The sequence below is a fragment of the Rutilus rutilus genome (assembly GCF_951802725.1).
Source record: "Rutilus rutilus genome assembly, chromosome: 2".
NCBI lineage: Eukaryota > Metazoa > Chordata > Actinopteri > Cypriniformes > Leuciscidae > Rutilus > Rutilus rutilus.
Window position 1 is genome coordinate 57,640,068 of NC_140210.1, and position 24,948 is coordinate 57,665,015.

The 24,948-nt window shown below is 38.6% G+C and overlaps 2 protein-coding genes across 5 annotated transcripts; one reads left to right on the forward strand and one right to left on the reverse strand.

The window, feature by feature from the left end:
* Nucleotides 1–604: 604 nt before the first annotated feature.
* LOC311286360 (uncharacterized protein) lies at nucleotides 605–12,294 on the forward strand. Of its 4 annotated transcripts, XM_084402547.1 has the most exons (6): nucleotides 653–707; nucleotides 823–906; nucleotides 1,504–1,626; nucleotides 2,126–2,293; nucleotides 2,499–2,922; nucleotides 10,625–12,294. In XM_084402547.1, the coding sequence occupies exons 3-6, from the start codon at nucleotides 1,624–1,626 to the stop codon at nucleotides 11,782–11,784; spliced, it is 1,755 nt and encodes a 584-aa protein (XP_084258673.1). In that variant the 5' UTR covers nucleotides 653–707; nucleotides 823–906; nucleotides 1,504–1,623; the 3' UTR covers nucleotides 11,785–12,294. The 4 variants fall into 4 exon arrangements, with proteins under 4 accessions (XP_084258675.1, XP_084258676.1, XP_084258674.1 ...); XM_084402549.1 differs by having other exon boundaries at nucleotides 605–906; XM_084402550.1 differs by having other exon boundaries at nucleotides 608–906; nucleotides 1,558–1,626.
* A 3,725-nt stretch (nucleotides 12,295–16,019) lies between these two features.
* On the reverse strand, nucleotides 16,020–24,948 carry sid4 (secreted immunoglobulin domain 4). The gene is made up of 9 exons (XM_084402616.1): nucleotides 24,490–24,948; nucleotides 22,066–22,212; nucleotides 20,716–20,850; nucleotides 19,596–19,774; nucleotides 18,943–19,129; nucleotides 18,602–18,712; nucleotides 17,622–17,690; nucleotides 16,396–16,662; nucleotides 16,020–16,246 (listed from the first exon to the last, which is right to left on the reverse strand). The coding sequence occupies exons 1-9, from the start codon at nucleotides 24,536–24,538 to the stop codon at nucleotides 16,242–16,244; spliced, it is 1,149 nt and encodes a 382-aa protein (XP_084258742.1). The 5' UTR covers nucleotides 24,539–24,948; the 3' UTR covers nucleotides 16,020–16,241.

The window sequence follows — 24,948 nt, forward strand, 5'->3', positions numbered from 1 at the left end:
TTACACAAAATATATCCAACTAATATGTGGCTTTCTAATTTTATGGATATTGGGAAAGAATGTTCCTTTTGTAACAGCTGTGAGGAGTCTTAAATCATCTGTTTGTTGATTGCCAGAGTGTAAAGTCATTTTGGAAAGATTGTTTTTTTTACTTTTTCAGTTAAAATTAATCTAACGATAACACTGAATGTGAAAGAAATTATTTGCTACTTTGAGAATGATGATAAAAATATAGTCAATTTTGTAAATGTTATCATCCTGAATGGCAAATTTTTCATTCATTAATGTAGATTGTCAAAATCTCCTCCTTTATAGAAGGTTTTATCTAACTCACTCTGTTAATGAAGTCTCTTAAAATTGTAAAAAATTCAAAAGCTATGTCTATTGTAAGATATTATGAATCTGTATCTGGCGTCTTGTGAATGTCTCTTTTTATTTTTTTTATTTAATCATCTTTGCAGTTTATGTTACTCATGCCTGTTTTTTTTTTCCTTTAATGTTATTTATATGTTCTAAAAAAAAAAAAGAAAAAAAAAAAGAACCGGTTCATTGAAACGAACTGTCCGAAAGAACCGGTTCGCGGAAAAGAACCGGACTTCCCATCACTACCGGAAATACGTGATGCTCGCCAGTGCATACTGCCTATTTACAGCGTGCCTCTGATCTTCGCGCTTTCTCCTGTCTTCCACAGAAAGCCGCGAACTCGCGTAATTCAAATATTAACGTCATTTTGATTTCAGCTGACTGAATAACATTTGTTTATCGATTTTTTTAATCTAATTATCAGGTAAAAATATGATAGTATTCGTATCTTCTATCCAGTCGGATCTCCTCCTTATCTTCAAACTCCATCACCCTCGTCCGTGAAAAAAACACAGAAGAAAGAAAGACTGGAGCATTCAGACGGTGAGTTTAATCTGTTTTACATTATTTATGCGTTTTAGCTGATTGCTTGTTATTTGTCTGTCTTTTTAATGAACTTAAATTAAGCTTATTCTACTCCACTTAGCTTATGAAAAATAACCATGGTTTTGCTACAGTATAACAAATGTCCTCATGTTTTACTATGTTTTAAACATATTTGTATTAAAGGGACACTTCACCCATTTCACCCAGCGCCTTGTTTCGTTAGTGTATTTGTGACTGGCCTTCATTTCTTCTTGTCTGTGTTCTGCTGGAGGGGGTACAGTAATAAACAGCAAAAACAGTAATATTGTGAAATATTATCATTTGAAATTACTGTTTTCTATTAAATCTAAATTCAAATTTTTTTCAGTGAGTCAAAGCAGCTTTTGATTGGCCGTTACCCCAGTCTTCAAAAATATTTTTTTTGTATAATGTGTTTACATAAACCTTCCTTTACTGCATGTGCTTGTTTTCCACAGAAAGGCTGAGTGACTAACATATAAATAAAACATATAAACATATAAGACTAACAATAAAACATGTTAGTATATTCGTCTATTAGTAACGCCACTGAAATACAATTGTATTTTTAATCAGAGAAATTAGGGTTGGTGAAGCCTCTACTCTTTTACTCCATCGCTCGTACTGTAGGAGGCGCTGTGACGCTATTTAGTCTACTGGTAAAACCACTGAAGAAAGAAAGACTGGAGCTCTCAGATGGTGAGTTTAATCTGTTCTATAAGCATTTTAGCTGTTGGCTTGTTATTTTTATGTATCTAGTTTTTAATTAACTTTAAAATTTAGCTTTTCCACGCCTACTTAGCTTATGAAAAATAGCTATGGTTTTGCTACAGTAAAAATGACGTCATGTTTTTTCTACAGTAATGTTTTAACCATGATATTTGTAGTAAACAGTTACTATTCCAGCAATACAGTGGGTATTTTCAATGCTAGATTCACGATTTTGGGTGAAATGAGTAGAAATCTGACAATATCATGTTTATTATATTACTAAATGAGTAATACATGTAATAGTGTCATATAGGCTTCTATTTGATAATATCCCTGCACAATGCTGGCTCAATACTGAAACTAAACATAAATGCTCCTAAACACTTATATCTGAAATTAATATTCTCTGAAATAGGCTATTTTGAGTTTAAATCAGTGTCAGTTCATTGCAAATTCCTCATGAACTAATGATGACGTTTGTCTTCAGATGTTGACCATGACAGCGCAGATGGATGTGATCTGCTGTAAATCAGTAGGAACTGATCTGTCCATGCTGGATATTGAGGATTTCATCACTGAAATCTGTCAGCTGAAGAAAGAGGTGGCGTCACTGGAGGCAAAGCTGAGAGAAAGAGGAGACAAACCCAACAGAGAGGTTTGAGCCGCTCATCATTTCATCCTTCAGCTCAATCAAACTAAAGTTTTGTTAGCTTCTCACTTCTTATGTACATCTCAATTTAAGCCAGAAGCAAAATATGCTAACAAATCACCAGTATAACCACTAGAGATAACTGCTGAGTAATGAGGCTAATATCAACAGGTTGTTGTTTATTTGTGTTGATCTATGATGTGTTTGTCAGGATCTGGAGAAGGTTTCAGTGTGTGTGACTGATGGGACAGAAGCTCAGGATTCAGTCTGGAGATCCAGAGACACACAGGACTCAGATCTCAGCCTCACTTTACTGTGTTATACTGACGCTCAGGATCATGGATCCGCTGATCAAACCTCTGACTGTAACGCTGGAGAACAGCAGATGAAGATGTGCTCCGTCAGACTGGAGGACTGCAGGAACCTGATAGAGAGACGAGAAGAAACCACAGCAGAGGAACAACAACAGAGCCAGGAGGAAGAGGAGGAGGAGGAGGATGAAGGAAATTATGTTGATGATGATGAACAGGATGAGGATGAAGATCAGAATGATGATGTTGTTGATGATGATGATGATGAACAGGATGAGGATGAAGATCAGAATGATGATGTTGATGATGACTTTGTTCCTGCAGGTATGTTTCTTTCTTTTATGACCAGATATGCTGAAGTAACAGAATTAGTATTAAATTGTAGAAATTCATGTGGAGCAGCATTTGTAGCGAACTCTGCCAATTCATTAAGACAGTTAGAATGGCATTTTGTGAGCTGCAGCTGTGTAAAATATCCCAGTGATAAAATATCAAATCAAACATTGTATTTATTTAAATGACAGCCTTAAGTTAAAAGTTTGATAACACACATCACAATTTGGATCAACTTATCTCTGGGCATTGTTATTTTTTTCTGCAATTATATTGTACACATACAGTATATTGTACATATATCTGATTAGGGGTGTAAATCGGACAGTTAATCACGATACGATACGATATCGATTCTCTTAGCCAGCGATACGATATTTTCCGATACTTCAAAAAATTCCACGATACGATTCGATTCGATTCAGGGCTATATCGATCGATTAATCGATATTTGTTCACACAACTAGTTACATTTTTATTAACTCACAAATGCAACCAAAATATATAACATGAATGTTTAATTAAACTCTTTGAAAATTGCACACCCTCTCCCAATTGGGACATTTAGAACAGAAGTGGTCATTTGCAAGTACTCCGTTCTTGTTCATTTTCATAAATCATGTTTTTTTATTATTATTGTGCATTCCAAGTAATATCAATCAAACTGCAGCTGGGTTGTTTTGATTAATAATAATAATAATAATAATAATAATAATAATAACTTAAAAAATACAGGTAAATTACAAAATTAAAGATAATTGCTTTAATATGTTATTTTTTTTATTTTTTTAGCAGAGCAGACACATTCACATTTCATCTTTCTGAGTCAAACAAAACCAAGTAATTGCTATGATAAATAATACAACACTCGGTTAATCTTCATAACGTTAATCTCCTCAGCTGACATAGACATAGACAAACTTTGTTGTTGTGATAACGTACACGCAATACAGATAGCTTTTCCCTCACCACTAAACGAGCTGCTTTAGTAAGGGTCCGTGAAAATGTTTCATCTTTTATTTTCCTTTTACGCCCTGAAGAAGATATCACGAGTTCATTGAAATTATCCATCCTCGATCACTTTTAGTCAGCTTCGACAGTTTGACGAAACTCCTCTTAGCTAGCGCGTCTTTTCAAAATGACCTCACCTGAATACTGCGCGCTGAGTCGCTAAAACGGATTTATCGTGTTGTGTTCACCAACAAGGGTGCGACGACTGCTTGTCTGTTTCTGCTGTAAAACCTGAACTTGCGATGCCTTGACAGCGGACAATACCGGCTTTTGTGAAAAAAAACTTGTTTAGGGTTTAGTCAGTCTTGTCAGGCGTCTTTTTCAGATGAGGAGATTAACGTTACACACCGGCAGGCGGTTGGTGAGTAAACGAAAATGTGCGCTTTGGCGGAAGGATGTTACGTGAGAATGTGGAGAGTGTTAAAATAAAGGTGTATATCGATATTTTAAGTGTGGAATCGATGCATCGTATCGTTAGACGTTATATCGATGCATCGATCCATATCGATGTATCGTTACACCCCTATATCTGATATAGCATTGTATTAGTAATTTTTTCCCTGTACATATCGTTTGGTCCACCACAAGGTGTCACTGTGGCCTCAAGTCAAGTCACCTTCATTTATATAGCACTTTTAACAATATGATTTTTTCAAAGCAGCTTTACAGTGATAGTAGGAAATTACAATAACAGAGATTGTTTTGGCTTTACAGCAGCTCTAGGATAAAGTTATTGTCCAGCTAAAGTTAGTTTTGATTGATTCACTTCCGTTGCGAAGCTCATTAGTTATTAACGTCGGGGCCGCTAACACGACACCGTTCTAACAGAAAACCCTCAATGCGCTGCGGCCGCCCATTCGCACAAAACAGTGCCTGGTGGCTCGAGATCGCACTCCCGGAAATAGGTTCCAAGGTGCAAAAGATTATCAATTATCTCTGCGCAAACCTCTGCACAAACACCGACTTTAGTTAGCGCGTCCGCGTAGCTACGTGGGGACTCTGTACAGATAAAACGACAGCGTTTTACAGGGTTCCCACGGGTCCTTGAAATCCTTGAAAGTTTGTGAATCTGAAAAAATGTTTTCAAGGCCCTGGAAAGTTTTTGAAAATAAGCATACATAGATACAGGTCCTTGAAAGTGCTTGAATTTATTTTGTGCAAGAACTTTTCTGAAAAAAATTCCACATTCACTCCGGTCCGCTAATGTTTTATTTCGCCAAAACTTCATAGCGTATGCATATTAGCTTGCTTGATTTTCGTTAGTTATGCGCATTTATGTGTTACGTTAAGTGTTTCCTGCATGAGGTAGGCCTACTTTGTGTTGTAGGCTACGTTGCCATGACGTTCACAGGCGCAAGAAACTACGATTGTACCTCAACATTGTTGGACACAACAAATGTGTGCCAGGGCTCGCAAAATCGCTAGCCCGACGTCCCGGGGCTATTGTGTTTTCCAGTCGGGCTACCAAAATGCATAATCGGCCTGCCCGACGGGCTATCTGAAATAGTGTTCGCTTCAGTCTTGTTATAATCAGATCCAGCGCGCTCTTCATCTTCAATCCGCAGCGGCGCCGAGCAGAGTGCAAAACAGAGGACAGGGTTTTTCGAATTTGAGCCTTTATTTTACTGTCTATGATTTGAGCAGAGCGACTAAGGCTACGTCTACATTAATCCAGATACATTTGAAAACGGCGTTTTCGTTTATAAACCCTCTCCGTCCACACTAGCGTTTTCAGGCGTTTTCGGACGTTTCAGTGTGGATGAGAAACTTTTGAAAAACGCCTGAAAACGCTAAATTCACCTTTACTGCACATTCGTAAAACCCCACAAAAGATCACTGATATGATTCAGATGGAAAAATAAATAATTAAGTTATCGCGCAATTCTTCTGACAGAATAATTTTATTTAGTGAAATATCTCACCATTCACTGATGCGGTCCAGGTCGCACGCAGTCGCCATATGACTGGTCTAAAACGCAACTGCTCTCATGTATTGCCGCAGGACAGCAAATGTGAGTAAATTCTGTCATCTTTGCAGGACTGTGATATGAAGAGCAGAGGTGTCAAGTAACGAAGTACAAATACTTCGTTACCTTACTTAAGTAGAAATTTGGGGTATCTATAATTTACTGGAGTAATTATTTTTCAGACGACTTTTTACTTCTACTCCTTACATTTTCACGCAATTATCTGTACTTTCTACTCCTTACATTTTAAAAATAGCTATTTAATTTCGGCTTGTTTTCATTCCGTTTTGTCATCGTAAAAAAAAAAATGGGCCAATTACACAAACGGTTTAGATCTGAGTCCCGCCTCCTGAATACACATCGCTAAATTGGTTGGCGTTGTGGTGTCTTTCTAACTTGTGAGAGGCTGTAGTCACATTTGGTTATGCGCAGCGCATATGAATGTGAATACTTTTGACACCTCTGATGAAGAGTGTGCAATGTAGAATATTTTTAACAACAGTGTGAAAGTGAACAGCACATAACAGGCATACTGGCATAAACATGAATATCTATTGGTACAATATGCGTCACGTGACTAAATTTACGTCATCGTTTTTAAATACCACCGGTTTCTCAGTCCACACTGCAACGCGAAAACGGCGTTTTCAAATGTATCCGCTTTAGAGTGCGTTTTAAAAAAGGCTTCATTTTCATCAATAAAAACGCTGTCTCAGTGTGGACGGAAGGCCAAAACGGAGAGAAAAATATACGTTTTCAAACGAAAATGTATTAGTGTGGACATGGCCTGAAGCTTCAGTTTACGGTCAAGTGCGAGATAAGATGTAAGTAGCTAAACGAAACATTTCACATTTGACAGTTTTTTTTTATGTCATAAATGTGAAACGAATGACAAAAATAATCCGGCAAACGAATATACTTTTGTCGAATTTCATTTTTAACTGAAAATAGGCCTATGTAACGTGACTCATGTAATGTAATAATTCGTTTACTGTCATGTGAGGGGACAAGAAACATTAACAAAGTCGTTTTCATCATGTTAGGCATAAGATTAATAATGAATGTGTGCATGTTGAGAATTAATATAATACAATTTGTTGCCTTCAGTAAATCAAAAAAGTTCAGCTTTAGGAGGAGAAGAGACAGGGCAAGATGAGGAGACTGAGAGAAAAAGAAAGAGTGATGGATAAGAAGTGAGAGCAGGTATTGACAAAAAATCTACTGCACACTGACATTGTTTTAAAGCTATTTCTTATCCTTTTTTGGCCTTCAAACGTCTTGAAATGCACATATCAGAGAAATAAAATAAAAAAAGAACCCCCTAACAACCTTAAATTTAGGACCTCCTTGATTATAAAGCCCAGTCTACGGCCCTGTATTAGGCATACGATCAATAATGAATGTGTACATATTGTGAATGAACTTAGCTACCTACCTAGCTTAGTAGCTTTCAGTAAATGAATGCTTCTGAGAAAATGATTCATAAATCAACCTATCAGTTGACCCTATGTTTACTTTCTTCACTGACACAAACATGAAAAGCCTATATCAGTCAAAGCTCAGCTTTAGGAGGGGAAGAGACAGAGCAAGAGAAAAAATAAGAGAAAAAGAGTGTGATGCTGATGAGGAGAGAAAAAATAATCAGCTGCGTGACATCGTTTTAAAGCTATTGTTATCCAATTTTTTTGGCCTTCAAAACATCTTAAAATGCACATATGTAGATCAGAGAAATCAAAATTTTCTTGGGGGAGCCCCCAAACACCTAACTAGCCTACCTCACATTCAGACCTCAGTGATGATAAAACCCTGCCATCTAAATGTTAATGAAACTAGTTAATAGTGAGCATTAGACCCTAAACTAAAGAGTTACCTTTCTTTTTTTTCTTTTTTTCTTTTAAATCATACCCTCATTGGGGGCTAACCCACAGACACAGACTGATTCATGTTCCACACTGGTCACACACATTTCAGTTCAGTTAGAACCTGATGCATATTTGTATTGATGATTCTAATTTGATTATTTTATATTCAATTGTTGAAATTTGGCTTCAAAAATCTGAAGAGTGCCTGCCCGAAGGGCCCCCAGTGATTTTGAAATTTTACGAGCCCTGTGTCCCCACATTAAGTCCTTGAATTTGAGGGTATTGGACCTGGAAAGTCCTTGAAAGGTCCTTGAATTTGAAGTTAACCAAGGTGTGGGAACCCTGGTTTTACACTTTTTTACAGCGTTGACTTCAGGACTGCGTTGTCGTCGTGTCCAGGCGTAGATCCTTCATCAGATCTGGATACAGCCTGGATCCAGCGGACTGCGGTAAACTTCGGGATAAACCGAAAGACTAATATCTGCGTAGATGCCATCCTTAGACGTTCATCAGGATTTATGGGAAGTGTTCCCGAATCCGGCTGACCTAAACTATGCAGCCTAACATTGAAGTATAGAAGTGTACAATGTGTTATGTGTATGCTAGGCCAAAGATATGTGTATATTTAGTCTAGATTTGAACTGACAGAGTGTGTCTGCTTCCCGGACAATGTTAGGAAGACTGTTCCAGAGTTTTGGTGCTAAATAGGAGAAGGATCTACCGCCAGCAGTCGATTTTGATATTTGATATTGATATTGATAGCCGGAATTTTAAGATCGCAACGTGAAGGACTATAATGTGTTAAGAGCTCGCTCAACTCTAGCTGCTGCGTTTTGGACCAGCTGTAATTTATTTATTAAGCGTGCAGGACAAGGTTATTCTAGGTTATTACATGAGGAACTTTTTTGTCCAATAGTTAAAATCTCTGTTTTTTCATAGTTAAGTAGTAGGAAATAACTAGTCATCCAGTTTTTTCATATCAGCTATGCATTCCATTAATTTTGTGAATTGGTCATTTTTGTCGCGGCTTGAAGAAATGTAGAGCTGAGTATCATCAGCATAACAGTGAAAACTAATGCCATGCTTCCTAATGATATCTCCTAATGGTAGCATGTACAGAGTGAACAGCAACGGTCCTAGTACTGAGCCTTGTGGTACGCCATACGGAACTTGTGATCGATGAGACATTTAACGAGTTTAGTAAATTCTTCCTCTCCTATAGCAATGAATGAATCAAATTTTTCCTTAAGGAGACTACATGCACTGTCTGATGCGATACTGTAGTAGACGGTTGAATAGTTATAATTTTCTCTCTGATATTATCAATCTTGTTAGTGAAGAAGTTCATAAAGTCATTACTGCTGTGCTGCTTGGAAACGTCTGGGCTTGAAGCTTTATTTTTCGTTAGTTTAGTAATAACCAATGTTTGGTTTTAGCCAGGTTTCTGTCAAACACAGCACATCTAGGTTATAATCTGTAATCATTTCATTAACAATAAGTGGTTTTGAAGTAAGGGATCGAATATTCAGCAACCTGAGCTTAATCATTTGTTCATCTGTATTATATCTGTTTTTTATTTGTTGAACATAAATTAAATTATTACTCTTAAATGGGTTTGGGAGTTTTTTGTATTTCCTAATTCGGGGAACAGACACAGTCTCTGAGTCTCATAAGATGGTATCTAGATGAAAGAGTCTCTATATGATGGGATTTATCTGACCTTGGTGACGTGAGACAGCTAGCAGACGGTTGGTTTAGCCAGTCTGTCTGCTTCCTGACCTGAGCTCCAGATTGTCATGTTTGAGCTCTAAGACTATGTGCCATATTACTAGAGAGACAACCAGCACCATCCCAGGAGGGATGAATACCATCTCTTTTCAACAGGTCAGGTCTGCCCCAAAAACTTTTCCAATTGTCTATGAATAGGGGTGGCACAGTTACCGCATTACGGCAATACAGCGGTCACGTGACGCCTACCGCGGGTCTGAGCTCGTCACCGCATCACCGCAAAAAAAATGCATTAGGGGAGGGTCTTTGTCTTTCTCAGGTGTGAAAAGCTTACATATTAATGAGCTCCGCATAAAGCTTTTTCACACAAAACACGTCGTAAAATTTTTAAATCAATATATTGTCTTATCTGAATGAGCAGTCGGGGTGATTTTCACATAGTTTTAGAGCAAATATTCTAGGCTACGTGATACAATTTTCAAAAGTCTTGTGAAGAAATAGTCAGTATGGGTTTCATGGCCTTATTTCAGTGAGAATTTTTTTTTGTATTTTCACAAACCACGCATAAATGTCATTATCTCAAAACTACAAACTTTTACATACATGCTGCTGATATATTATTGTAGCAGAGTTTGTGCTGAATACAGTGTAATTAGATTTTAGCCATGAAAATGTCACAAGTAACAGAAATAACCAGAAATGTCAGAGCATGTCAGAACACCTCCAGGGCCTAGAAAACAGCTCAGACCTCAGAGGGTTAAAAGACGTGAACATTAAAGGTTGATTTGAATTCCCGTCTGCTGGTCATGATAATACATGTATGCGGAAAAAAAATTCCTATGCCGCGGGCCGCGTTCGGGCAGATAATTCATGTTGATGTGTCGGGTTACATCGGGTCCGGGCTTTAAAAGGGTCGGTTGTAATTTTCAGGCCCGTTGAGAACTCTAGTTTGTTGTTTACAGCGGTGGAGTTGGTTAGTTAGCTTAGATGCTACCCACTTCATTTATGGTCCTAGATTGTTCCGTTTGAACAAATCATCTCAGATCCAACACAATTTTTCTTTTTACTGATCATTCAGCTTTAGTATAAAAGTTCTATATTTAATGCCCATTTTGCTCCTTTCAGAAGACATCGCTGGTTCATCTTCTGATGGAGAAACTGCCTCTACATCCAAAGAGCGACAGACAGTGAAGAGTTTCTCCTGTGGAGAAACATTCAACAAACAGGGTCATTTAGCAAAAAGTGAGCGAAAACACACAGAACTGAAAGACTTCACCTGCAAGATATGTGACATCAGCTTTTCTACCTCAAAAGAGAGGAGGCTTCATTCAAAAGAGCACAGCGTGAAGAAGGAGTTTCGCTGCGAACAGTGCGGGAAGGATTTTTTCACCACTCCTTATAATATAAGAGCTCATTTAAAGACACACAGTGAAAAGACTTTGCACTGCAGCGAGTGCGACAAGTATTTCCGCACCAAACAACATCTTACAATGCATAAGAGAATCCACACTGGTGAAAAGCCGTACAAGTGTCCTCACTGCGAGAAGAGCTTCAACCAGAGATCCCCTTTGAAGAGCCATCAACTCACACATAGCAATGAGAGGCTGTATCAGTGCCACCTCTGCGAGAAGAGCTTCAAACAGGGATCCCATCTGAACAAACATCTACTCATACACACCAATGAGAGACCGTATCAGTGTCCAGTCTGTGAGAAGAGCTTCAAATGCGGAACCAGTCTGAAGAAACATCTACTCACACACACCAGTGAAAGGCCGTATCAGTGCAGTGAATGTGAGAAAACCTTTACAAACTCTAGTTCTCTGAAGTTACACCAAAAAATACATTCTGATGACAGACCATATCAGTGTTCACACTGTGAGAAACGTTTCTATCATTCGACTCACTGGAAATCCCATGAGAGGACTCACACCGGAGAGAAACCGTACCTGTGCTCCTACTGCGGGAAGAGCTTTGCTAGTCCATTTTCTTTCAAAGTTCATCTGAGAGTTCACACTGGAGAGAAACCGTATCACTGTAGTTATTGTGGGAAGAGTTTTACTAATTCAAGTAGCTTACAAATACACCAGAGGACTCATACAGGAGAAAAACCTTTTAAATGCTCACTTTGTGACAAGAATTTTGTGACAAAAACTGACCTGAAGATCCATGAGCGAATGCATACAGGGGAGAAACCTTACCGCTGCTCCATCTGCGGCGAGAGATTCTCTTTTAAATGGGTTTTTCAGACTCACCAGAAGAAACACGCCGCTCCAGAGTCATCATAGCTTCATCATGTCATTATTTTTAGGTTGTGTCAAAAAAAACCACCTTGCAGTGTTACAGGGACGTTATGGTTGTAAAATACCTAAAACTAGAATGTCCAAAGGAGACCAAACTTAAATCTTTCTTAGCACCTTATATTAGGCCATATGTGAAAAATCTGGGTCTTTTACTGGACAGCTGCTCCTATTTTGCTATTTTAAAGTTTCCTAATGTTGTTTTGGAGCCTTCTTCAACAGGTTTACCTGCATCAAAGGTCAAAAAATGGTTTCACTGTCTCATAATATACATTTGCACATCACCACATTTTCAATGACTCTCAAACGACTCGTCAGATGAACCAATCAATCTAAATCCCTCCTTTCTGCAAGCTACTCTGCTCTGATTGGCCTGACAGCTCAGTCTGTTGTGATTGGTCTACCGTGTACAGCGCGGACCTCGAATGCCCATTGCCATAACAACGTACAATACAATTTAATTTACAATAAAGCAGTGTAATGCAATTAAAAATGCAAGTTTATTGTGTTTCTCTCAGTTTGTCTCAGGGAGTGTGTGTTTGTGACTGGCCTGCTTCATTTCTTCTTCCCTGTGTTCTGCTGGAGGGGGTGCAGTAATAAACAGCAAAAACAGTAATACTGTGAAATATTATTCCAATTCAAAAATCACTGTTTTCTATTTGAATATTCAAATGTATTTTCAGTCAAATCTCCATTTTATTGGCTTTTACTCCAGTCTTCAGTGTCACAGGAACCTTCAGAAATAGATGCTGATTTGCTGTTCAAGAATTTGCTGCTTATCACAGTTGAAAATACTTGTGCTGCTTAATGAAGTGTGGTGAACCTGACATACATTGTTTTTTCAGGATTCACAGATCAACAGAAAGTGAAGAACAGCATTTATTTCAAACAGTGAGCGTCTGGAACGTGTAGCCTAATTTACAGCACCTCTGATCTGCGCGCACTTTCTCCTGTCTTCCACAGAAAGCCGCGAACTCGCGTAATTCAAAAATTAGCGTCATTTTGATTTACCGCTGACTGAATAACATTCGTTTATCGATGTTTTTATTCAATTGTCACGTAAAAATATGATAGTATTCGTATCTTCTATCCAGTCGCATCTCCTCCTTATCTTCCAACTCCATCACCCTCGTCCGTAAAACCACAGAAGAAAGAAAGACTGGAGCATTCAGACGGTGAGTTTAATCTGTTTTACATTATTTATGCGTTTTAGCGGTTTGCTTGTTATTTGTCTCTCTAGTTTTTAATGAACTTAAATTAAGCTTATTCTTCCCCACTTAGCTTATGAAAAAAAAACATGGTTTTGCTACAGTAACCATAACAAATGTCCTCATGTTTTACTATGTTTTAAACATATTTGTATTAAAGGGACACTTCACCCATTTGCATTAAGCCTCGTATCGTTAGAAACCCAGTCATATTTTTGAATGGTCATGCATTGTTCCCTATTTTTCCCCTGAGATGGAAGAAATACGGATTTCGATGTTGCAGTTCCTGCTTATAATGATGTAAAAATCGTAATTTTTCATCATTCTAAGCAGGAAGTCCCATATATTTGTAGAGGTGTTGAGACTACAAACACTCATTCCTCATTTTTCCAGGGTGTGGGACCCATAGATATCATATAATAAAGGCTAGATGTCTCGTCCGCGCTGCTGGCCAATTGAGGTCGATGTCCGCACACGGCGGCCATCTTACCACAGGGTGCTCGCTCAGTCGTAACATGGTGCATGTACTTTTAAACTTGCTCAATTTTCTACCGATTTTCAAACGGTTTGGTTTGTTACAAACGTCAGAGATGTAGTTATGACACTGCATACATATGAATAATTATGTTCAACATGTTTAAGCATTTAGAATTATAGCCACGTTAATAACGTTTGTAAGAAACCAAACCGTTTGTAAATCCGTCCAGATTTCAGCGAGATAAGAGGATTTGTGTGCGTGCTGATCACTCACCTTAATTCACAGCTTCCCTGTGGTAAGATGGCCGCCGGTGATGCCGGAAGTGACTCCGCCGTAAGACATCTAGCCTTTATTATATGATATCTATGGTGGGACCCACTCACGCTACAGACCTACTACAGGTCAGTGGGTGGGACTTCACTTGCCGAAACCGCCATCCGCAATATCCGCCATCTTGTTTGGAAGCTAAGCTAACAGGCGCTGTGGAGCCAGATGTGAAGTTACGACAATGGCGGAAGGTACTCAATATGATATGGAAGAAGAGGATTTTGAAAGTCTGATGCTCGAATCAGATGTTCGCGGCTACCTTTACGAGGTGCAATATAGCGAAGAGCAGCGGAGGCTGATGGAGGAACAGGAGGCAGAAGACCTACCTGTTGCGGACGCGGACTGAACATCCCGGTACCGTTCAATAATTCCCCATTACGAAAGGAAATACAAACAAGGGGTAATTCACTATTGAGTTCGCCAACTAACTCGAAATTTTGTGTGAAATGAATTTATTAATTGAATTTCAGTGAATTTAACTAGCCTTGTAGACGGAAGAGTGATTTCTCTGATAGCCGGATACCTCATATGCGCTGTTCTGGATTAGTGGGAGTGGCTTGTGGAGCTGTGCAATGTGGTGCATTGTGGGAGTTGTCTTCCATACAAATGCGCCCTAAAGTTACTTTCTGTCTGTCCTCGGTCAAGAAGGCACCAAATTCGAAATTTGTTACATTTCGACTATATATGACCCACTTTTAATAAAGATTAATGTTCCCACGGGTGAAATGCTCCTTTAAACAGTTGCTATACCAACACAATGGTTAATTTTCCAATGCTTTTAAAGTTTTCACTGTTTTGGGTGAAATGAGTAGAAATCTGACAATATCATGTTTAATATCTTAATATATGATTATGAGTTATGCATAATGTCAAATAATTATATTTGATTTATATTTTGTTAATTATATTTTTGATTAATATTATTTAATACTGAAATTCACTAACGAATGCTTTCATCATAACTACCAGTGCAAACATAGTGTAAATAAGAGATTCGTCAAATATATTGGGAGTTTTGGCAAGAGTCTCAGTCACTGATTTGATTGACAGCTCCATGTGGGCAACCTGGCCAGCTTCATTTTTCGAAGGAAGAATAGCCTTTGTTGTGCTTTCTTTACCAGATGAGAAGTATTGATTGACCAATTTGATGTAATTTACCCTCTCCACTTCCTCTTCATTGACACACAATGGTGAATGGGTGGTCTATGATGATATCTCTTTTTATTTTGGTGTTCAGGACCAAATTATGGTCCGCACGCCGCCGGATTATATGTTGCACCTCCTCTCTTCACACTGTAAAATCTAATGAGTTGGACTTAAAAAAGCATGCAAACCGATTGCCTATTAAAAACCAAGTAAAGTGAAATGGGAATAGTATGTTGTCCTGGCAAATGCCTAGTATAGTTTACTTACACAAGAGTTGTAGTAACTAAAAAATAATTGTAGAGAGTACTTGATATACTTATTGCTTTAAAAAAAATGTATTGTTACCATAGTTGTGTTTTGCATGCTGAATGTTGAAGTCTGTGTGTGACTCAAGCATGATCAAATGGTAGATACTCACAAATATAAAGGTATTATATCATCCCAATTATAAGTTTAACAAGGTGTTTGTGAAATAAGTGTTAGCAACAAAATTTTAAAAGATCATTATTTGACATGAAATATAGTTTCACACACACATAAATATATATCCGGAAAGTATTCATAGATTAAATTCATTATTTTCCTTAAAATTCTACAAACAATACCCCATAATGACGACATGAAAGAAGTTTGTTTGTTCACTAGTAAAATATTTAAACTCAGATCAATATTTCGTGTCTAATTATTTACTTATGTGGCAAGTAGCCGTGTAATAAGCGAGATAATGTACATTGCCTCCGCTTCGCATCGGGGTCCTCATCACCCTGTCGGGGGTTATTCTGAGAGAACAACCGGCTGGATGTACATTATCTCTTACTTATTAGGCACTTCATTTTATTAAAAATACTGTATAAAGGTACTTTAAATAAGCTTTACAATCAATAGATAAAACTATAAAAATGACTACATGTGAGCTTAAATGTTGCGTAGTATGCGTACGGTCGTCTGCAGAAGCTTTTTTTAGATTATAAAGTTATACATTTTTAACAAAATATTTTTCTTACAAAAACCCATGGCCTTTATTAACACCCCCGCCCCCATGTAAACACACAGTCCTCCGATGGTGACCTTCATTATGTTTATTTATTTGACTTGAGTGCCAAAGTTAAAGCATCTTTTTTTACCGTGCCATTGCAGAATATACAGACAGAACTGGTGTTCTGAACACCATAGCAAAACATCACATGTTCGTTTTGTCTCTGAGCTTCATCGTCTTGTAGGTCTGAAGTCTCTAATATCCTCATAATTAATGGGTAGATTTTTACAATCATCAGGACAGTCTCTGATTAAGCTGTTGGGAGGTAAAAGCAGAGGAGAGAGAGATGAAACGAAATGAGCATTTAATGACGGAAACATTATTATTTTAACTACTCAGTGGAGTCCTAGTGACTTCCAGAGCATTTTACTTTTGAAGAACATCATCTCAAGATCTTCACGCACCTCTCACAGTGACTTTGGTCACTGCTTCGCTGGACCCCACGTGATTGGTCGCCACACATTTATACGTCCCACTGTCTGATGCTCTGAGCCGAGCGATCTTCAGCAGACCGTCCTTGGTTGACTCTGCCCCCCGCGACATGGAGGCTCCGCCCACACGCGTCCAGCGGAAGCGGATTGGATGAGTGCCGTGAGCGAGACACTGCAGACGCAAGGCATCCCCGGGACGGGCGACAATCTCATCCGCCAGTGTGGTGGCGTAGGGAGGCGCTGAGGAGGAGACAAGACAGTTTACCCTCATCCTGAGCCCTAAAATTATACTTCTTTTTTTTTTTTTTTTCATAAAGCTTATTATATTTCATTTTGATGATATTTTTTTCTCTGTTTTAATGCGATTTATTTTGGGATATTTTTGGTTATTTTTTATTTTATTCAATAAATACTAAATAAATAAATAAATAAATAAATAAATCGTAATTTACGCACATTGCTCACATTCTTTCGACTTAAATTCATAATAATTCATAATTTTATGCAATAAAGTCTTAGCATTTTTTGTTTGAATTTTGAGCATTTGTAGGTTTTTACTTTCTTGCATTCCATTGATTCCTAAGGGGGTCAATTTGACCCGTGAATGAAGGATTTGTTCCTCTTTTAAAATTTCAACCACGAAACTCCTCGAATCCATAAAATTGTGTATATTTTTATTTTTTATATATTATATTATATTTTTATTTTTTGTGTATATTCGTTGTTCAAGTGCGACACAAGTCATGGGGACCCCTCTGATGAACACTCAATTTTTTCAAAAATGTAAAAAAATAAACCCCCTAAGGGAAGGGTTAATGTCATATAAAGCATAGCTCACTGTAAATGAGTGATGTTTCCCCACACTCCCTTATTGTTTACACACAGGCTCTTTCACCTCGATCCCTCAGTCCAAAGATCGGTCTGTGCTGCTCTGATTTAAAATCTCAGTTGTCCTCTTCTTCATTTGTGTGAAACTAAACTGCTGCTCCTTTTCAGGTTCCCATGTGTTTAAGTTCAGCTGCTCAGAATCCGCTCAAAGTTTGTGTGCTGGCAGCTGATGTGGGTTCAGCTCAGATGTCTTACAGTATCAGCCTAAAGTCAACGTTTAGCGTCTACACTGACCTGTGACCACGCATGATTTCTACAGTGTAAACGTCTGTACAAGGTCAGAGTGATAAGAGTGTGTTTGTGTCACTCACAGTCCACCTCCAGCTGCACGTAGTCCTCGCTGAAACCCGCCGCGTTCGTGGCGTTACAGATGTACTGGCCTGAGAGACAGAGAGACACTGAAACTAATTGTGCGCGCATGTTGTTACATAATAATGAATCAGTACCTCATCAATCCTTCTTCGTGTTTTTGTCTTACCCTGATTCACTATGGTAAGCCTATTATAAGTGTGTGTATTTTAGACCTGTCGGGATGGTTTTGGCGGGTAATTGCGTGCTTTGGTCACTCGCCCGTGTGTGTTTTAACATGTCTGTAAATAGAGTTGCTCCGGATGCTTTGTCAGGTGTGGGAGTGGCAGAGGGGTGTTGAGTGTGTGTGTCTGGTGTGTGAGGCAAAGGTTAGTTGAGTGTGTGTGTGTCAGGTGTGGGAGTGGCAGAGGGGTGTTGAGTGTGTGTGTCTGGTGTGTGAGGCAAAGGTTAGTTGAGTGTGTGTGTGTGTGTGTGTGTGTGTGTGTGTGTCAGGTGTGTGAGGTCAGAGGTTAGTTGAGTGTGTGCGTGTGTGTGTGTGTGTGTGTCTGGAGTGTGAGGTCAGAGGTTAGTTGAGTGTGTCTGTGTGTGTGTGTGTGTGTGTGTGTGTGTGTGTGTCTGGAGTGTGAGGTCAGAGGTTAGTTGAGTGTGTGTGTGTGTGTGTGTGTGTGTGTGTGTGTGTGTGTGTGTGTGTGTGTCTGTCTGGAGTGTGAGGTCAGAGGTTAGTTGTGTGTGTGTGTGTGTGTGTGTGTGTCTGGAGTGTAAGGTCAGAGGTTAGTTGTGTGTGTGTGTGTCTGTACCTAAAGCTGCTTTGCTTTAAATAAATGTGACTTGACTATACACTGTGAAAAAACATTTTTAAACAGAAATTGATAGTGAATTTAACAATTAATTACAATTAAGTAGCCCAATAATTTACAGTAATATTATTTCAATATTCATCCCATATGTAAAGCACGCGTTCGTTCACTCACTCACGCTGTACCTGAGTCCTGCCGTCCCACGTTACTGAGGGTCAGACTCCCGCCGCTCACGCTGTGCTGCCATGGCAATGGCGCCCGCAGCTTCGACCAGGAAATGATCGGAGTGGGTGAACCTGAGGAATTATAGTGAGATCATGAGTTCACTGGACAGACTTATGTAAAGCTGTAAGCATTTGACCTCGTCATTTTGAATCAACTCAATTTGCATTTTTGAGTGCAACACCCACATCTTGACTGACAACCAAATCCCGCCCTACACAACACACAGGATTACTGCCGCTACTTACGTTTCATCATGACTTTAAGTGTTAATGGTGTTAATTTTCCCTGAGAGTGGCGTTACCGGTGGCGTTGCAGTGCATGGTGATGCTCTGACCCTCCACGGCTGTGAGATCTGTGTTAGCGACCGAGGCCTGAGGAGCCGAGGCTCCGCCCTCCAGTTCCAGCTCCACCCGCCCCTCAGCAAGCCCCTCCCCACTCTGAGCACGGCACACAAATATCCCAGCATCCTCTGCTGCCATCACTGTCACCTTCAGAGAGAGAGAGAGAGAGAGAGAAAGATGTGAATGAATCCTAGAATGACTGAAAGTGAAATATCTAGTTCGCAGGCTGATAGGTTATTTACATGCATCTGCAAGCAATCACATCATTACCAGATGGCACAAGCTGATTGGCTCAGCTGATCCTGCAGCCAATGAGATTGCTTGCTCAACATTTAAATAGTCTGGTTCAGTGTTTGCTGTAAGCTATCAGAGTTCTTCTGAACCCCTCCACCTCCCCAGCTCCACCTGCCTAGATCTGCTACGGGATTTATGTGTGTCTATTTATGCCGCAGCATATCTTATAAAGTCACAGAAGTGTGTCGGTGTCTCTGTTAGCAGTAGCGAGTCTATACTCCAGATCCAGTTCACCAGGACCAAATACAATGACACTGCATCATTAAATTACATGCCATAAATATTCCAAGAGTTGCCATAATGGAAATATATTTCACACCTTTAGTAATGCAGTGGTGTCTGTTGTCATGGAAACCATTTCCGTCTCACTTCCTCCTTCCTGTTTGAACCAGCTGACGGAGGGGCGTGGCTTCCCCGAGACGTTGCACTCGAGAGTCACGCTTTCGCCCGCTCGAACCGTCAGCGGCCCGGCCGGCGTCACGCGCACCTTCGGAGGCTCTGAACAAACGAACAAACACTCATCATACAGGTGACTGACAGCGGAAGTATACACTTGCTTTTTATTTTAAGATTTTTTTTTGTTTTTTAGATTTTTTTTTCCAAGTTCGTTTTATTTAGTTTTAATCATTCACATACAGCGTTTACTCCATTTATATCTTTTGTTTTCATTTTTATTTTATTTGAGTATTACTTTCAGTTTTTTCCGAAATATAATAAATATAATATAAATATAATATAAAATATGCAAAATGCAGCATGTGAACTTTGGTTGGATGTTGTTTTACATGTCAAAAAATGCCCTTCTGGTCGAGTCGGGTAGTTATTTTGACAGAATACGCTAGTAAAGTGAACACAAGAGATTAATTAAATCAAAATTGAAAATTAAGAAACAAAACTTAAATTCCTCTCTGGTATAATTAATATTTTTGCACACATTATTATTCTAGCTTTTGCTCTTTGCAAATTCCAGACTTTTTCTTTTATTTCATGAAAATATATTTTTTACTGCTAGATTTGTGTTTGGATTAGTTTCTGCCTATGATAATTACAGTATCACACTAGCATCAGTCAATAACAGAAACATTGTCTATTTAAAGTCACCATGAAATCAAAATGTAATATTGCAGTGTTTATTCAAACTAATTTATGAGTGCACATCATTATTGTTTTAATAATGTTGAATCAGAATAAGTTCCTCTTGCAGCATCTCCTCTCTTCTCTGATGACGGGGGCGGGGCTATGACCTGTCACTCACATGAGATCAGCCAATAGCAAACCACAACCATCCAATCAATTCCCCACAGACACACTCAAGCCCCGCCCACATTTGTTCTTGTTCCTGAAGCGTTTCACTCGGACATATGTCACAACAGGGTAGAAAAGACGAGCAACTTCCCTTCCATGGCCACTTTACTATGCGAGAAACACACTGGACTCACGTTTGATGCTCAGGGTGGCAGTGATGGTGGATTTCCCCTGAGCGTTGGTGGCAGTGCAGCGATACCCGCCCTGGTTTTTGAGACGGATGTTGACAATGGTCAAGACGGCACCATCAGGTCCAAGCTTTACGTTATCTGTGACAAAATACAGCATACCACGTAAACCCATTAAAGCCATGATCTGATGTGTCATCTGTCATTTTACTAACTAAAACGGCATTATGCTTTCTAAAAAATGTTTTCCGATGGTTCCATAAAGAGATCCTTTAACATCCATAAAACCTTTTCATTCCACAAAGGTTCTTTATGTTTGTTTTTTAATGTTCTTCACACTAAGATAAAAATGGTTCTTTTAAGAACGGATCGCTGAAAGGTTCTTTGGGGAACCAGGAATGGTTCTTCTACTTTCTTCTACTACTAGGTTTCTCCTACTATAGACCAACTCGTTTGCTCTCATTCATCATTTGTTCTTTGGAAGAATTTTATGATTAATATGTGAGTTTTGATGACAGACTTTGGTATCTTTAAAGCTACACTGTGTAGGATTTTCTCCCATCTAGCGGTGAAATTGTTTATGACTGCCAACTGAATATTACTTTCTAGCCCCTCCCATTCTGAGAGTGTTTTAACTCCTATGGTGGCCGTATTATTTCAAATCTGCCGGCAGTCGCGAGTAATCTCCCCCTTGCAATCATCATTCGGTGCCACTGAGTGTAAAAACGCGAAAGGCGAAGCTTGAATTTCCAGGTATGTCCCTCTTTGGCTAATGTATTTTCAAGATGGAGGCGCAACATGGCTGCTGCCATTCGACCGACTGGCTCGTATGTATTATAAATGGCAGATTCTTCGCTTACGAGAATACTTGATTAGTTGGTTGAAGTAATTACACATTAATGAGCACATATGATTTTGAAAGAACAAAGTGTTTTTTGCTAAGAATCAACTTAAAAAATTACACAGTGTAGCTTTAACAATCTTGAGCACATACTGAGATACTGTTGAGATGTGAAACTCTAGAAGAGACGCACTCAACATATGATCTGCATTTAATCCCATTTCTCCATGAGAAACTAATGAGTTAATTAAGAACAATTTAGTTTCAATGGTTAAATCTCTTTTTTTTTTTTTCTGAGAAAAAAAAAAGATGTGTGTTTTAATAGACTAACTCTTTATGCAAAGTTTTTTTCCCGTACTGAAAACTGGATTTAAAAAAAAAAAGTTTTACGAACCGCTTCCGGGTCAAAATTGAAAATGAAAAAGGAGGGTGTAAAAAAGTCTGTTTCCCCCTTTCGCTGGGTGATTCAGCAGAATGTGTGTTTTCTGAGATGGTTGTAGATGTGAACAACGCACCTCCCAGCGGCTGGTTGTTGATCCTCCTCCACTCCAGCTGGACGGGTTGAGCTCCGCTCGTCACACGGCACTGGAAGCTGACGGTGTCGCCGAGATTCACCGCAGCCGCTTTCGGTCGGACCGACGCCACGGGACTCTGGCCACACACTGATGTGAACACACAACACACATGTTTCAGCCTATGACTGGATGCTTCTTACTGTCAGTTAGATCAGGGGTAGTGCAGGTATCGTTCGTTCATTTGTTTTTGCTTTCACATATGAAAACGAAAAAACGAGAAAACAACTTCTTTTTCCATTTTTTCCGTTTTTTTGTGAAAAAATAAAATTATGACTTGATTTTTGGTTTTCCCGTTCTTGCCATAGACAGTATATAAACGGTTCTTGCACGGAAATCAGAAAAACCACTTGATATTCCGATTTTCCCCTGTGGGTGGTGCTAAATCTGATTGGCAGGATATGCATTCATTATTTTTCAAATTAAGAGTTTACCCACACTGTATTTGTTAGCCTGTAAAATTAATAGTCTATATGCATGCTATTTGTCACCCAATTATTGGGCTTAACTGACTGAAAAAATCTATTGAAACAGCCCAAATGTAAACAAGTTCACGCATTGACAGTTGTCAGGGTGGTTATCAGACAAAAGGCAGAATGGAGAGAAGACCCTTCTTATAGTTTCTATTGCATTCCTTCGCAATATAGGTTACTTTTGCCTTCATGCCAAGTTAAAGAGGTGTCGAGAGGAAAAAAGAGAGAAATCAAGTCATAATTTGTTTTTTTCGTTTAAAAAAAAAAAAAACGTAAAAGGAGCTGTTTTCTCGTTTTTCCGTTTTCATATGTGAAAGCAAAAACAAATGAACGAACGATACCACCAATTATGATCATCCTCACGAAGGACCCCATATTTTAAAGGCTGCTATATGTTTTCATGTATAATTCAAAGACTCGATATATAGTCTATAGTATAAGTCTCCTTTGTTTTTAGTGATTTATACAAGAGAAGCTTCACAGTAGTAAACAGGAAAATAACATTTAATGGTGCAAACTACAAATGTGAGACAAAATATACCAATTCAAATTTTTATTTGAAAAATTATTTAGTATAAGTTAAGTTTTTTTTCTACTTATTGTATTGTTAAATATATTTATTTGTTGTGTAATTTTTTATATTTGGTTATTTTAATCACATTTTATTTTTATTCGTATTAATCTCACTAATTAATTCATTAATTTATGGGAATATATTTATTTGATAATTTTTTTTAAATTTATTGTTACATTTTTTACACTGTTTTTCTCTAGACATTTCCACAGACAACTTTTCTATTATTTGTTTATTTATTTTTACAGTGTTTTTCTCCACTGACTGCCGTCACTCCCCTGTGGCCCCCGGTTTGAAAACCTCTGAGTTAGACCACATGATTGAGAAAATCTTTTTTTGTTTAATTTCAGATATGGCTGATTTCATTTTGAGAGTCTTCGTCAGATGAACCCTTCGCTCTCGCTGACCTTCAGTCCTGCTCTGCTAAACAAACGCAAGCAAAAATCTAACTCCACACAATCTGTTTTTGGCACAACAGAATCACTTGATGAGAAAACTAAACCAGTGAGTGTGATTTGATCACATTTAATGTGCTTATTTAAAAGTGACAGCATATCAGAATATTATAAAGCAAAGCTGGGAACGCATTATGTTAATTTAATGGGACGTGTGATGTGTCCCACAAAGTCTGTCAAAAAAAAGAAATGAAACCGACAACAGTGTTTTGCAAGATTTGCAACTAAACACACAAGAATATTACAACGGAAACCATTGCAAAGATTGAAACTGGCATTTTCTTTAAATAATTTTTTTTGAGTTTGCAAACGAATGAATATACGACATTACGTCACTAAATAATTAAATACACCATTTCTTGCTATTCTGTTAAATTCGACAAAATGTGGGAACCAGTTTTTTGGCTCTTTGTCTGTTTTTGATGTTTAAGAAAACATAATGAAAAATAATATATATAAAAATTTAAATAAATGTTGCAGTTTTGCTGTCAGTGTTGGACGGTGTGATTTAATCAGTCTCTACAGCCTGACTTCAGACTATCACTGTATTTTGTCGGGGGGAAAAACAGACAAAGATAAAGAAAAGCCAGTTAAACGAAGCGGACGTCTGACACACAAAACAACTGCCCTCTGTTCACTGTTTTCTGATAAATGTCATTAAATGTGCACATTAAACTAACACTGCTACAGAAAACAAATAAAACTGACACAAGATGCAAACAATTATCTATTTCAGAACAATTACAGCTAACTTACCTTAACAGTGAAAATACAGCACGAAAGTTTTCAAAACTAAAATCTTGGGATACACACCAAAAAAAAACCCCAAAAAAACCTGGAATAAAAGAGAGAGAAAGTGCTTCACCTGCGTGCAGGACGGCCGAGAGAATCAGCGCTGCGGTTCCAACCTTCATGATGGACTGGAGATCTTTCTCTGTCTGATCCCTGTGTTACACTGACACACTGTCTGTCACACAATCTACAGAGATATTCCTCCCATGAGCACACACACACACACACACACACACACACACACACACACACACACACACACACACACACACACACACACACACACACGTACACTCACCCTACCCCTAAACCTACACACACACACACACACACACACACACACACACACACACACACACACACACACACACACACACACACACACACACACACACACACACACACACACACACACACACACACTCACCCTACCCCTAAACCTACATACACATACACGCACACAGAGAGAGAGAGAGAGAGAGAGAGAGAGCTTATCTGTTTTGTTGAACTCAGTGTGGCATCAATAACTGCT